Source organism: Megalobrama amblycephala, linkage group LG15 (assembly GCF_018812025.1).
Source record: "Megalobrama amblycephala isolate DHTTF-2021 linkage group LG15, ASM1881202v1, whole genome shotgun sequence".
Lineage (NCBI taxonomy): Eukaryota > Metazoa > Chordata > Actinopteri > Cypriniformes > Xenocyprididae > Megalobrama > Megalobrama amblycephala.
This window is the reverse complement of record NC_063058.1, coordinates 11,773,754-11,787,622: the sequence shown is the minus strand read 5'-3', so window position 1 is coordinate 11,787,622 and position 13,869 is coordinate 11,773,754. Positions and strand designations below refer to the sequence as shown.

General features: G+C 39.5%; 1 protein-coding gene across 5 annotated transcripts in view; it reads left to right on the top strand.

The window, feature by feature from the left end:
* The first annotated feature begins 3,971 nt into the window (after positions 1-3,971).
* The window catches only part of apba2a (amyloid beta (A4) precursor protein-binding, family A, member 2a), a 20,832-nt gene continuing 10,934 nt past the window's right edge, over positions 3,972-13,869 (top strand). Inside the window, exons 1-7 of one of the 5 annotated variants that reach the window (XM_048158995.1) lie at positions 3,972-4,147; positions 8,963-10,543; positions 12,307-12,366; positions 12,494-12,530; positions 12,678-12,823; positions 12,944-13,030; positions 13,294-13,476. In XM_048158995.1, the coding sequence (XP_048014952.1) occupies positions 8,993-10,543; positions 12,307-12,366; positions 12,494-12,530; positions 12,678-12,823; positions 12,944-13,030; positions 13,294-13,476 (2,064 nt within the window). In that variant the 5' untranslated portion in view covers positions 3,972-4,147; positions 8,963-8,992. Of the gene's footprint in view, positions 4,148-4,279; positions 4,663-8,962; positions 10,544-12,306; positions 12,367-12,490; positions 12,531-12,677; positions 12,824-12,943; positions 13,031-13,293; positions 13,477-13,869 lie in introns of those variants that run through there. The other 4 variants (XM_048158990.1, XM_048158994.1, XM_048158991.1 and 1 more) reach the window with 4 other exon arrangements.

Sequence of the window (13,869 nt, the reverse complement as noted above, 5' to 3'; positions counted from 1 at the left end):
TCAGAGCAGATCTAGATGGAACTTCCTCACGCTGGAGGGATAACTCAATTTTTTGTCCGTCAGAGTGGATCTTAATGGTTCTATCCATCAGGGCGGATCTAAATGGATCTTCCTCACGCAGAGGGATAGCTGTAAAAATATTTATATTTGTCAGGTAGCTGTGCATTTAAACAGTACCCTTACAGACAAATCTTCCTGGACTAACTCTATCCAGAGCTCCATCCAGGGATAAATCTACTCAACTCTGGTGTCCGTCAGAGCGGATCTAAATGGATCTATCCATCAGAGCGGATCTAAATGGATCTTCCTCACGCAGAGGAATAACTGTAAAAATATTTATATTTGTCAGGTAGCTGTGCGTTTAAACAGTACCCTTACAGACAAATCTTCCTGGACTAACTCTGTCAGAGCTCCATCCAGGGATAACAAACAGATTTAGAATCGAGTTTATTTGCTCGTGCGGATTCACCTCATTGACCAACAAAAAACTGCTTAGTTAAAGTGACTTTTTATGTGCTTCATTTATCACTGCACTATTGAAAATAGACCTCTTTTTTTGTCCCTCAAAATTTCACCAAAATCTCGTTAATGTGACGGCCCCTTAAAGTAGCAAATCATGCGCCGTCAGAAATCACACTATAGACATTATTCAGAGCACCGCCATAAGAGGAATGAAAGCGAAGCAGTGAGGCATAGACTTAGGGCTCGTTCACACATGCATTTTTGCTTTGAAAAACGTGAAACGCGGACAACGGAATGAGGAAAAAACACAAGGTCAAGACACGTTGAACTGATTTTAACTTGAGCGCTTTAGAACGCCATTTTTAGAACGCCATCGCTACATCCAAAATTGAATAATACTCTACTATATAGTTCGCGAAAAACAGTATGTGACCAGAGTAGTATGTCCGAATTCATTGTATTCGAAAAACAGTAGGTGAAAAGTACCTGGATGACTTACTACTTCCGGCAAGATTCTGAAGTGCGTATACAATGGACACTTTACTATCCCATAAGGCCACAGGAGAGGATTTGTGAATGGAGTTGAAGGGACGTAACTGACGGATGTAGTACGTCCGAATTCATTCATACTACATGCATTCGTACTATATAGAACATACTTTTTCAACAGTCGTGAAGTAAATTTAAATTCAAATGTAGTACCAACTAAACAGTACACGATTTCGGACACAGCCCATGTCATGAGCGAGATGCTTTAGAAGATGCAAGACGCGAGTGCAACAGTCATACATGTCCTTCTAGCGTGCGTTTACATAGAAAACAATGGAACAGTAGCGCATTGGAATGGAAAAACACGTTTTGTGTGAATGGCCCCTTACAGTATTTTCAATGGCATCCGCTGTTATGAGCTGTAAAAAGCTCCAAGATCACTTATAATTTTCCACAGCTCATATTGTCTGGGGGTTTTTTGTCTACTGAATATTCTCAGAAAGATATTTTTGCAGTGTTGCATCAGCAGAACAGTCTAAAAACACATTAAATGAAAAAAACCCACTGAAGAGATGTATGTCTATCCCTCATAGCCTCGCTTTCATTCTGCGCACTGTTTGAGGGAACAGCCATTTGTAGTGGTGCCTGAAACCATAGGGGACACAATCAAGAGCACTCAATCAATCCCATAATGCACTGCAATAACAAGTGTACAACCAATGTACACTCAACAGCTACCAGCTACAGAATACCCTGCACTGTGAGGGCCATGCCGAGTTAATTCCGGCGTCTCGGCAGAGAGATGTCTACTATTAGTGAACTAAAGTAGCGAACAGTAAATAATGGTGAATGGTTCATGGCTGTGATGTAGCTGAAGTCAATTGTCAATACTTTCTATTTGTCCCACTCAACCTTCCTGTTCCAATAAGACAACTGCTCGTCAACTGATTTCATGGGGTCTTTAAGAGTTTTTGTATGCAAAGAAAATTGTCATGATTTTACGGTCCTTAACATACCTGGATTCTATGATGATCTATATACTGTATGAACTATTTACAGAAAATTGTTCTGCTCTTCAGACTTTACGACTATCTCTCAGAGAAAAATGTAATATAGTGTTTACCTTGAATAAGTTCCACTGTATAGCACACATACGTCTGCAAGAGGTCTGTTAAAGGGTTAGTTCACCCAAAAATGAAAATTCTGTCATTTATTACTCACCCTCATGCAGTTTCACACCCGTAAAACCTTCGTTAATCTATAGAACACAAATTAAGATATTTAGTTGAAATCCGAAGGCTCCGTGACGCCTTCATAGGGAGCAATGACATTTCCTCTCTCAAGATCCATAAAGGTACTAAAAACATATTTAAATCGGTTCATGTGAGAACAGTGGTTCAATATTAATATTATAAAGCGACGAGAATATTAACGACTTATTTAGTGAAAAATAATGACTTATTTAGTGATGGCCGATTTCAAAACACTGCTTCAGGAAGCATCGGAGCACAAATGAATCAGTGTATCGAATCTGCTGTTCGGAGCGCCAAAGTCACGTGATTTCAGCCATTGCCAGTTTGACACGCGATCTGAATCATGATTCAACACGCTGATTCATTATGCTCCGATGCTTCATGGAGCAGTGTTTTGAAATCGGCCATCACTAAATAAGTTGTTATTTTGTTGTTGTTTTTTGGCACACCAAAAATATTCTCGTCGCTTTATAATATTAATATTGAACCACTGTACTCACATGAACCGATTTAAATATGTTTTTAGTACCTTTATGGATCTTGAGAGAGGAAATGTCATTGCTCCCTATGGAGGCCTCACGGAGCCATCGGATTTCAACTAAAATATCTTAATTTGTGTTCTGAAGATGAACGAAGGTCTTACGGGTGTGAAACGGCATGAGGGTAAGTAATAAATGACAGAATTTTCAATTTTTGGGTGAACTAACCCTTTAAAGATCACTTCATCTGGAAAGCATCTGCTGTTTATAAACATCTGATAGACATCTTTGAGATGTCAGTTTTACATACATTCTAAATCATAAACATCTTAAAGACATCTTCTAAACCTCTAATTGACATCTGACAGGAAACGTCCTATAGAAATATTGCAGATGAGCAAACAGTCTAAAAAATACATCTTCAAGACGTAAACATAGACATCAAATAGACGTCTCTGAGATGTACGTATGCTAACAGGTCGATTCCCCAGCAAGTCTTGTAAAATATTGAAGATATTTCTAATGTAGGCCTATATTAGGAATATCTCCAATATTTTACAAGACTTGCTGGGGAATCAAACCTGTTTTCAAATGGAAACAGAGCGGTCATGTGACAGCAACATACTACGACTGTAACTGAAATCGTGCTCTACACCCTTATTCACTATTCACTTTATTACTCCACTAATAAAATACACAAAATGAGTGAATAATGAAAACAAGTGAGCGAATTCAGACACTGAGTGCACCAGAAGTGCTGCGGACACCATCTTCTGCCAAGACACTGGAATTAATTTGGCACAACACTTCCAGTGCAGGGTATTCTTTAGCAACTAGCCGATGAGTGTACATCAGTTGTACACTATATTGTTTGTGGTGCATTATGGGATTGAATGAGTGTATTCAATAATGTCCACTATGGTTTTAGACACCACCACAAATGGCTGTCCTCTGAAATAGTGCACATTATAAGGTTTGGGGGCAAATTCGGATACCTTGATTATACTCTGTTTATTATTGCATACTGTAACATACTTTATAAAATATACAGTAGGCTATGCAATGCATTGTATACTGATGTAGTATGCTGTGCGCAATACAGTTATGCAGCTTTTCCAATTTGATTGATAAAGACAAGACTACTTATGTTTTAAGTTTGTTGACTTCAGACAGGGAAGGGGTTTCTTGTCACGAAGAAATAAATAATTTATAAGTTGAGGAAAAATCTAAAGAATTTATTTGCTAGTAGCCTATTTTTGCTGTGATGTTTGACTGTCTCTTTAAAAAAAGTCATAAAGCGCTTCACTGTCCCGGGATGCTGAGGGACGGGTGTGTGTATAAGCTACATCCACGTTCCTCAGCATCTGTGGTTCATGGAAGACATGTCCTAGCATTTGGTCTGCAAGTGTCTGAGCAATACAACGACAAATATTAATTTGGTTGAGCAACGCCAAACTGGCTTCGGTAAGCACTTCTTCATTTTAAAAGCTTATCGTCGGTCGTTACATATACACGCTTCGATTTTAGTCAGTTTTATAATACCTGAACTAAAAAGACAAAATACACAACGTGCTAATGCTCATCACCACGTGTATTTTGTCGTTGTGAGTGAGTGCAGGTTTTAAGCGCGTGCACATGCATGTGGCATCTCGGCAATGACGCTGAAACGGCGACGTATCTTCATATTCTCTGGATATGAGGCGGGGAAATGTTCCATATGATGTTATGTGCAGAAACAAGAGCATTTTGGCCATGATTTACGGATTATGGGCTGTGTTTGTGATTCATTTGGGCTGTGAGGAGTCCGGGTCGATGGACGATGGATGCAGTAATTCAGCCTCGAGATCACTGGAAGAATGGATCGTGACGTCAGAACCGCTGGATATGAGGCTTATTTTGGTGCTGAAGGAGGTTCATTTAGAAACTTTTCAAAATATTTACAATTCCGAATTGAACGAATGTTTTGCAAAGGCATTTGGGTAAGCCTACGGTGTTGTCTGACCATACAACATTGCTGAATAAACAGCTTAAACCAGCATAAACCGCTTTTATTGTCTGTTGGGGTGTTTAGAGAGGTTTGGGACACTTTTTACCTGACCAGACTTAAATACCAGCTTGTTGACTAGCTAATCCAGCTGATAACCAGCTTGGTCAGGTTGAGAGACCAGTTTAAACCAGCTAAGGCCAACAAAGCTGAAGTTCTTTTACTAGCTTATGCTGGTTTAAGATGTTTTGTTTATTTGATTCAGCAGGGAAGTGTCCAGACAAAAGCATTTACATTTAGATGAGACCGCAACTCCCTGCAGGTCTAGGGGTTGCCTTTGCACCTTTACATTTCAGACCATGTTTGACAGATTGTGCATTTGTGTAATTGTTCTTTACCAGCCCATTTAGTTTGTCAGATATGGGCACATCCTTGTATTGTTTGTTTGTGTGTGTGTGTGTGTATATATATATATATATATATATATATATATATATATATATATATATATATTTTACACATTGGTAATGCATGTAAAATATGGATATGTATAATAAGGGAATTTTAAAAAAATTCTAGGACTGGAAAAGCCATAGAAATTTGAACAAAAAGATTAGAAAGTCATGGTAATTACTATGGTGTTTGTACATTTTCAAGGTAGGTTAAGCTCTAAAGTATTTAATTTAAAGGTGCAATATGTAAGAATTTTGCAGTAAAATATCCAAAAACCACTAGGCCAGTGTTATATATTTTGTTCACTTGAGTACTTACAATATCCCAAATGTTTGTAACTATTTGTAAATCATGAGAAAATTGCAGTTTTATCCAAGTCTCCGGGACGTGTGAGGAGTCGCCTGTCAATTGCGTCATACCCGCGTTTCCCTCAGTTTCCGCTTTTATTTTGTAGAAACCATGGAAACACCAAAGACGCTTTAATATTTATATGTTTTAATACGCAAGGGAACAACTGTTTTGATATATTTATAGACAGAAAACTAATTATTGTTATATAGCTCATCATGTTTAGTCTTATTGTTTAAATCTAATTTTCTTGATTTTGAGTACCATGCTTTACCATGCCTCAGAGAAAAACACTATTTTGTCAAGTAGCTAACATAGCATAATCAGATGCAGCTTTATTTTTAGTAACAGTAATACAGCATTTTCTCCATCATACAATACGTTTTAAAATGAATTGCATGCCATTTATCAACACAAGCCATCCAGCATTTAATATGATATTCTAAAATCGATCTATCTTACTGCAGTGTGCAACAGTGTCTCACAGCAGCCGCCGAGTGAACACACAGAGTAACGTTATAACATCATTTTCAACACACTCAAATGTATCTAACATGATAAACAGAGCTGTGTTACCTCATACTCATGACCGGAAAAGAGGAAGCAGCGCCGGCGACTGTGTCATAATAAAAGTCTCGCTGCTCGCGGCGTGTGTTGCGCAATCGCTCCAGCGGCCTCGTTCAGCTCCCACAACACTCGGTCCTGCTCTGCTTCATACTACAATAACGTTAATAATAATCGCCTCTATGAACGTGATTTCTTCCCGAGTCCTATCCCAATTCTTTCCCACCGGCCGTTGATGTGAAGACCACGTCCCAAGATTCCGCGCTCAAACTTGGCGTCATCAAGCTACGCCTTTGTTTTGAATAGGCCTGTAGCGATCTCTAGAAGATCTCTCTTAACAATTATATTCAATGCAGTTAGAAATTGTTCAATTTGAGTGCAATCTAAATGATTTTATTCCTTATCATGAATGAAAAAAGCTTGTAAAACCTGGAAATACCAGGGCATTTTAAGAAGTTATGAAAAGTGATTTATTTATTTTTTTCGTATTTTCTGCTCTAAAATATTTAAATATTTTATTGAAATGGCTCTTTCTGAGTACAATCTCTATAAAATGAACTTTAAAAAAATAATTTCATAATTAAGAAAAATCATTTAAATTCATTGTTCATAATATGTGTGAACCCTGGAAATGCCATGGAAATTTATTTGGCAAAAGGAGCGGGAACCCTGTTGTTAGTTCAAGTGATGTTCAGGAACATAAGATAATCTATTTAAATCTAAGTTTTATTCCATTCAAATACTCAAAATGGTGTTTATTTTAAACCTATTTTATTAAATGAACTTCACAGAAAAGTGAATGAAGGCACATTTGCATTGCTGAATAAGAAAGATCTACAATTTAAACCAAATGGGGAAAAAAATCCCTGCAATTTCATTGACAGTCGCTGAACATAAAGGAACATTAAGGAAGACGGGTATATTGGCCGGTCAGAAGTTCCTTGCTGATCTAATAGCGATACTAATGTGTTCGATTACAAGCTTCAACCAAGACTACATTTTCAGCTTAGGCTTGCTGTTTTCTCTTTTAAGATGTGGGCCAATTTCCACAGTTTATCTGAAATTGCAAACTGTGAGTTGCCTAATTCATGAGAAATAAGAATCAATTTACTTTGCAAATTTATACAAACCACATTAAATGCAGATAGATTAGCAAACTTAGCAAATTCTAAAATTTATTTCATTTCATTCTTAAATAATTAGCAATACAATGGCCTACAGAAGTATTGGACGCTTAAGCCATGCTTAAAAGGTTGTTTTCAAACTTTGTTCAGTTGCTCCGTATCTGCAAATAAGTGTTGCCTATAGATCCCACGTTTCCTGATTTTCAGTATCCTAAAAAAAAAACAATTATGAAGATTTCAGACTAAAAAAAAAAAAATTTATCTGTCCATCTGTGTTGAAGCAAGCTTGTGTTGTATAAGGGGACAAATTAAGCGAGTCACATAATCAAAAGGAGGCCGTATTTCCACAGGGAATCTGATGCCTCTCATCAAGGGAGAAATCCCTGTAGTGCAGGAAAATATCAGCATGTTTCCTGCTGATACACCTGCTGAATTGTGCAGATCTGTCTCCCTGATGCTGCGGTGTACTGTGCTTGATTTGGATGAGGTTGTTTTCCTCAGAGGTTTTGATACAGCTCAGGGATTACAAAGTCAATGTGTAGATGAAAATTACTGCACATAATGATGCCTGAGTGACATTTTTTTCCTGTACTTGCTGGATACTAGCACACTTTATTTCATTACATATAGGGTTGGGCTGATAGATGATGCCATCGTCCATCACAATGTTGAGCCGAGTCATTGTTCATCACGTGACAGCCCCATAGGCTGAAGCTATGCAGTCGGTACCAGATACAGAATTGATTAGTTCACCTCTTGAGTCTTCGGGTTCGAGTTATTCGTTCATCACGTGACAACCCCATAGGCTGAAACTATGCAGTCGGTATAGCTCATACTTTTGTCGAGGTGAACTAATCATTTCTCTTTCCCGTACAGAATGGATAGCCTCTATGGGGCTGTCACAGGATGAACGATCGACTCGGAACTAAACCCGAACCCGAAGACTCGAGTGATGAACTAATAATTTCCTGTAAAGAACCTATAGGATGTTGCGCATGCACAGTCAACACAAAACGTCTCAGGTTACGACTGTAACCCTTGTTCCCTGAGAAAGGAAACGAGACACTGCGTCAGCAACAACAATTTGGGGAATACACTACGCTGAGGGCATTCCCCAAAGTGTAGTTACCGACACAGTGTTAGTTCCCTCGAAAGGGAACGAACAGTTCACTCTCTGAGACAACTCATTGTTCCCAAGTCATATTAAAGATTCGTTCAAAATAAACGAATCGTTCATGATCGACCCATTACTACTCAGGACTCAAGCAAGGGATTTCATGGTGAAAGATCCCCCAAGCAGATTTCAAGTTCAAGTTGGTCACATGGAAACACCACTTTGACCAACAGAAAGCTGCTTGGTTTAAAAGTGGTTTCTGTTTGAGCTGTGCTTTATATATTGCTGGACTATTGACAGTGGACAGTGGACCTTTTTTGTCCCCCAGTCTTCCACTTCCACTGTAATGAAGTTACATTGTGATTTTGATCTTAAATTCATGTTAGTGGTTTAATATGAGGAATGTTCCACATATTTGCTGCTCCATGGATATCTAGAGTGAAAATAACTTGAAAAGGATTGTAGGTAAGTTATAAAGGTAGGTAAAAGTAGTTAGAAGATGTTTTCTTAGTAGATGTCTCTGATTTGAATTGATCGCATCTACTGTATGACATAAGTGACTGCATCAGTTTGACATAATGTACTGTATTATGCCTCCGTTTCTTATACTGTCATCAACTACTGTCAAGTTACCCTGTTTTATTTACACATCAAAGCCAATTTTTACTCACTTTTGGCATTTCTTGTTTCAGGGCTGACAGAATCCCACTTCTGTGGACCTAATGAAGCCAGTCATGGCTCTCTGGAGAAGACCAGGGACCAGAGCCATTGTTTCAGAGCTCAACCCTTCAGCCTCTAGCACTGCGCCTGAGGGAAGTGAAAATCTCTATGGAGATGGAGTTGATCCAGTTCCTGAGGAACTTCGGAATGACAAGCTGGACGTCCAACCACCCTCACCTACGCCAGCTAGGTCCTGTCTGAGTGATGGGTCTGGGGACGACTCCATCCGAGGCGAAAGCCCCCTTCAGCCGGATAGCATGGAAGAAGACTCGCTTTCCGAGTATGATAATGTAGCATCCGGGGAAGAAGAGGAGGAGCATGATTATGAGGAAGATGAGGAACTGCAAACTGAAGCGGATAGGATGACCTACTATGTCCACTGTTGTCCCGAGGATGAAAGCTACATGGAAGGAATGGACTGCCATGAAGGTGCAGATGGTGCTGAGTGTCCCGGCACATCTCGGAAAGTCCGGGATAGCTGTAAACCAGAAAAGGCTTGGGAACACTCTGAAGGCTTTTACAAGGCACCGCAGCAAGATGCACCAACGATGGTCTACAAACACCCAGAGCCTATCACAGAGACAACCTTCGTACAAGCCCCCATGGCTGAGGACGAGGAGGATGAAGAAGAGACTGAGGAAGAAGGAGAAGAGGACAGCGAAGAAGAAGACAATGATGGGTTTGTTCACTATGAAGGGAAAGAAGTGGAGTTGAACAACAATGAGATCCCACATAAAGGCGATTGTTCTGAAGTCTTTCCCAGAGTCGGCAGAAATCGTCCCCAAGATTCCAGTCATGATAAAGTGGGGCAAGAAACTGAATCAGTTAGTAACTATAGAAGGAACCAGGAAACCCCCAAACAACCAAGGGATATCCCTCCAGGGTCAAGCTGTGCTCCTAGGAATCGAATGGAAAGCGTTCAGGAAGAGTGTGCTAGTGACTGTCCAAAAGATTGTGATGTCCCAGTGGTCAGAGAGTGTAGAGGAGACTCTAGACAAAGTTTCAGATTTAGAGGACATCATTTGGAAAGAGCACACAACAGAGACATTGCTTACCAGGACAGTAATGGGGTCAACAATAAAGCAAAATTTGCAGATCCAGAGGACAGAGGTGCTTGGAAAAAAAGGCATTTGCTAAAATACCCTATAGAGGACGACAGGGACGGAGATGGGAAACATTCACACGAGCAAAGTAAAAGTCCTGGAGACAGCAAAAACAGAGGACATGACCGTCCCATTTGTAATCACAAACCAAAGGGTGGAAAAGAGACAAGGGGCAATGGGGATGTTGAGGAAGACCAGATTGCAATCGGCGTTAAGACCAAACTTAAAATTGCTCTAAACAACTCAGGAAGGAACAAAGGTGCACCTGATCAAACAAATAATGGGAAAGGGGCTCCTGACAGTTCCAGGACCTCTTCAACATCATCAGGCAGGAGAAACAGCGAATCCAGAGCCCATGTTAATACACCTGTACAGTCCCCAAACAAATGGCTGCATAAAGACTTGGCCAAACCTGTTGAAATGGAGAAGACAAGGCCTAGTCAGGAACAGGTAACTGTGAATTCTCTGCTAACTGTCAAGAAGTCTTTTTTTCCTCTTTGCAGAGGAACTGCAACGTTTGGATCCATTTGAGTGGATCCTTGTTATTGTAGTTTTATTTTGTATTTTGTAGTTGTAGTTATTGTTGTTATTTATTCTAGATTGACCCATTCCTAAATGCCAAAAAATGTGGATGGTAGCTTTGATCAGACAGCCTGTTCTTATCTTATTTGGAGACTCTTAGGGTGTATTCACACCAGGAAAGTCCGCTAGTTCACTTGCTTTTGGTCCGGTCCAGGTTCGATTTCACACTGCCCTTTTTGCAAGTGAACCAAAATTCGTAAACAAAACCACACGTGTGCTACGGTCATCCATTCATTGGACAGAAATTCAACTGTACCAGAGTTTGTTTTGAACCAGACCGAGACCACCTCTTCAGCTGGGTCTCGGTATGGTTGTTTCCCCCACACCAAAGTGCGATTGCTGTATTCACACCTGCCAAAATGATCCGCACCAAGGGGGGAAACAAACTTGAGTTTGATTCAGTCGAACCAAACAAGAAAGGTGTGAATACACCCTTAGGGTGCTTTCACACCTGCCTCATTTAATCCGACACAACGGACCAACAAACCAAACCATAATTGGGAAATGTGTTATATAAAAAGCAGTAGTGTCTGGTTCTGTGAGTGAGAACATTAGTTACCGTAGTTGAAAACCAAAGAGCGACTATTCATCTTAAATGTTGCGTAATTGCGCTTCTCCGTGCGAGAATGCTGTCCTGACGAAGCCTTGATTCTGGCTCTAGCTGCATTATAACATTCATATATGACACAGTTAACCTACTAGACAGCACTGGGAGATCCAGAGAGAGTGCGTTTGAATTTGCCGCAGCATTAATACGAATGTGGGATATTTAATAGCGGGAATTATGGCTACATTTGTATAGTGTTTGCATGTGTCTCAACAGTTACAAATAAAGCCACAATAAGCTCATGGAGCAAACTTGTCAATCATTTTGATGGATGATGCTGAGAAAACTCTGACCAATAAGAGGACAGTTGTACTCACATGTGACTTGCATAAACACATTTTGGTACGCTTCGAAATGTTGCCGTGTGAAAGCGAATCAAACCAAGAAGAAAATACAACATTGTAACAAATTTAAGCCCTGTTTCAGAACAAAACAAATGATCCATAGGTGTGAAAACACCAGACTTCTACCTTCTTGGTCCGCCTCCTTCTAGACAAGCATCAAATGTTTCCAATTTGAAGATTTCCATCCATCCATTCTCCAGACTTCTTGTCCCGCTAGGTTGCAGGGATGTGTCTCGGGCTGCAGGCGAAGGAAACACTCTGGGCAGATTTGAAGATTTGAAGCAAAAGACTATTCGATTGTTAGTGTTAGTGTACAACATACAACATTCCTTTTTTATTCAAATCTTTAGCCATTTGGTTCCAAAAATAATTGAAGCTAATTATGCTAATGCTAATTGTGCTAATTTAACTAATATGTATATACAGGGGCAGACATTTTGTGTTGCATTTCCTAAAAATTGAGTTGTTTTGCCACAAATAATCTAAACAGTTTAATCAACCGCTGGCCTGCTACAACTGACTGGCTATTGGCTACTGTTTTTTTATTTACAAGCACTACCATCCACTTATATTATGGCTTCAGCCCTACGTTTTCATCAATAATCATGTCTCATCATCATGTCAATTATAAATTGTACCTATATATCAAAATAGCATTGTCTGTTTTAATGTTTCGACAGGTTTCTCAGAGTAGTCCAGAGGATAGTAGTACAGAGCCTCCATCCGGACAAAAGAGACCGGCAAGTTACCTATTTATATGCTGAATAGTAATCGCAGAGTCAGTTCTGTCCCTCAGAATACATCTATAAGGCAAGCTGTAACCTGAAAAGAGATCTGTACCTTAATTATTGGTTTGCTTTTCAGCAGACCCAGAGAAATCCCTCTTTTCCAAGCTTTGTGGATAGTAAGTTCTGTTTTATTTGAATATTGTGACACAAACCTTTTGAAATCTGAAATATGCATCGGTACATTTGTTGATCATTGGTGTTTTATTAATATTAGAGCTTTATTAGTGTAGTTGTTTATCCTGGTCTTTGCATTTGTTTTCCAGTCCCTGGTCCATGTGAGCCAGAAGATCTCATCAATGGAATCATCTTTGCTGCAAACTACCTCGGCTCTACCCAGCTGCTGTCCGAAAGAAACCCGTCTAAAAGTGTGCGCATGAAGCAAGCGCAGGAAGCTGTGGACTGTGTTAAGGTATTTTACAAGAGTCTCCACAGAAAATGTTTAATGTCCATTAAAAAATAGCAGCTGGTGTCAGAAGTTCTCTCTCAGTCCACTAGATGACACTGTAACCTTTCTGTAACTGTTCTTTAGTCTGTAGAGGGTGAATCTCAGAGCTTGACTGAGATTGACTTGTTCATCTCAACCAAGGCCATTAAGGTGCTCAATGCTGACACACAGGTTGGTAAATTTCATATAAACCTGGTAATTGTATCAATATATCGACTATTTTATGAATATACAGTATAGACAGTGTTGTATGGTGCTCTAATGGGAATGCAGGTTTGTGTCAATTCCCAATACAATTTTCCTTCTTCCCACTTTACTATCTCATAAAAAGACAAATTGCCCTTTTAAAAAGAAAAATGTTGACATTAAAGAACAAGGTGCAGGATTAATGCTTACAGACTTTTCATTGGCTGACTCCTGATCCTTGTTCACAGGAGACGATGATGGACAACGCCCTCCGCACCATCTCATACATCGCAGACATCGGTAACGTGGTGGTTCTGATGGCCCGCCGGCGTCTGTCTAACTCCTCCTCACTCGACTGCACAGAATCAGACCTCAACACAGAAAGTCGGAAGCAGTACCGCATGATATGCTACGTCTTTGAGTCAGAGGATGTGAGACTGATCTTTTCTGAAAATTACGAATGACGTGAATAATGAATTTACTATGAGTAAAAATTAAAGCTGAAGTCTGTCTACAAATATTACAAATAAGTGTGTAAGTAACAAGTTACTTACACACTTAAGCTTTAATCTATCAATCAAAAACTGCATAATAAATCTGTCCTCATATCAGTGTTGAATCATGGTACCCGCTAATAACTAGCTACTATATACTTATCTGTCTGTATATTGTCATATTATATACACATATTAATAGTCAAAAAACCAGATGGAATATTTTGCCGTTTATGCACTGATTTTATTGGGGAAAAATCTGCAGGATTCTGTGGAATTTATAGATTTAAATGTGGTAAAATGACTGAGATCAGAATTGCCTAGACATTT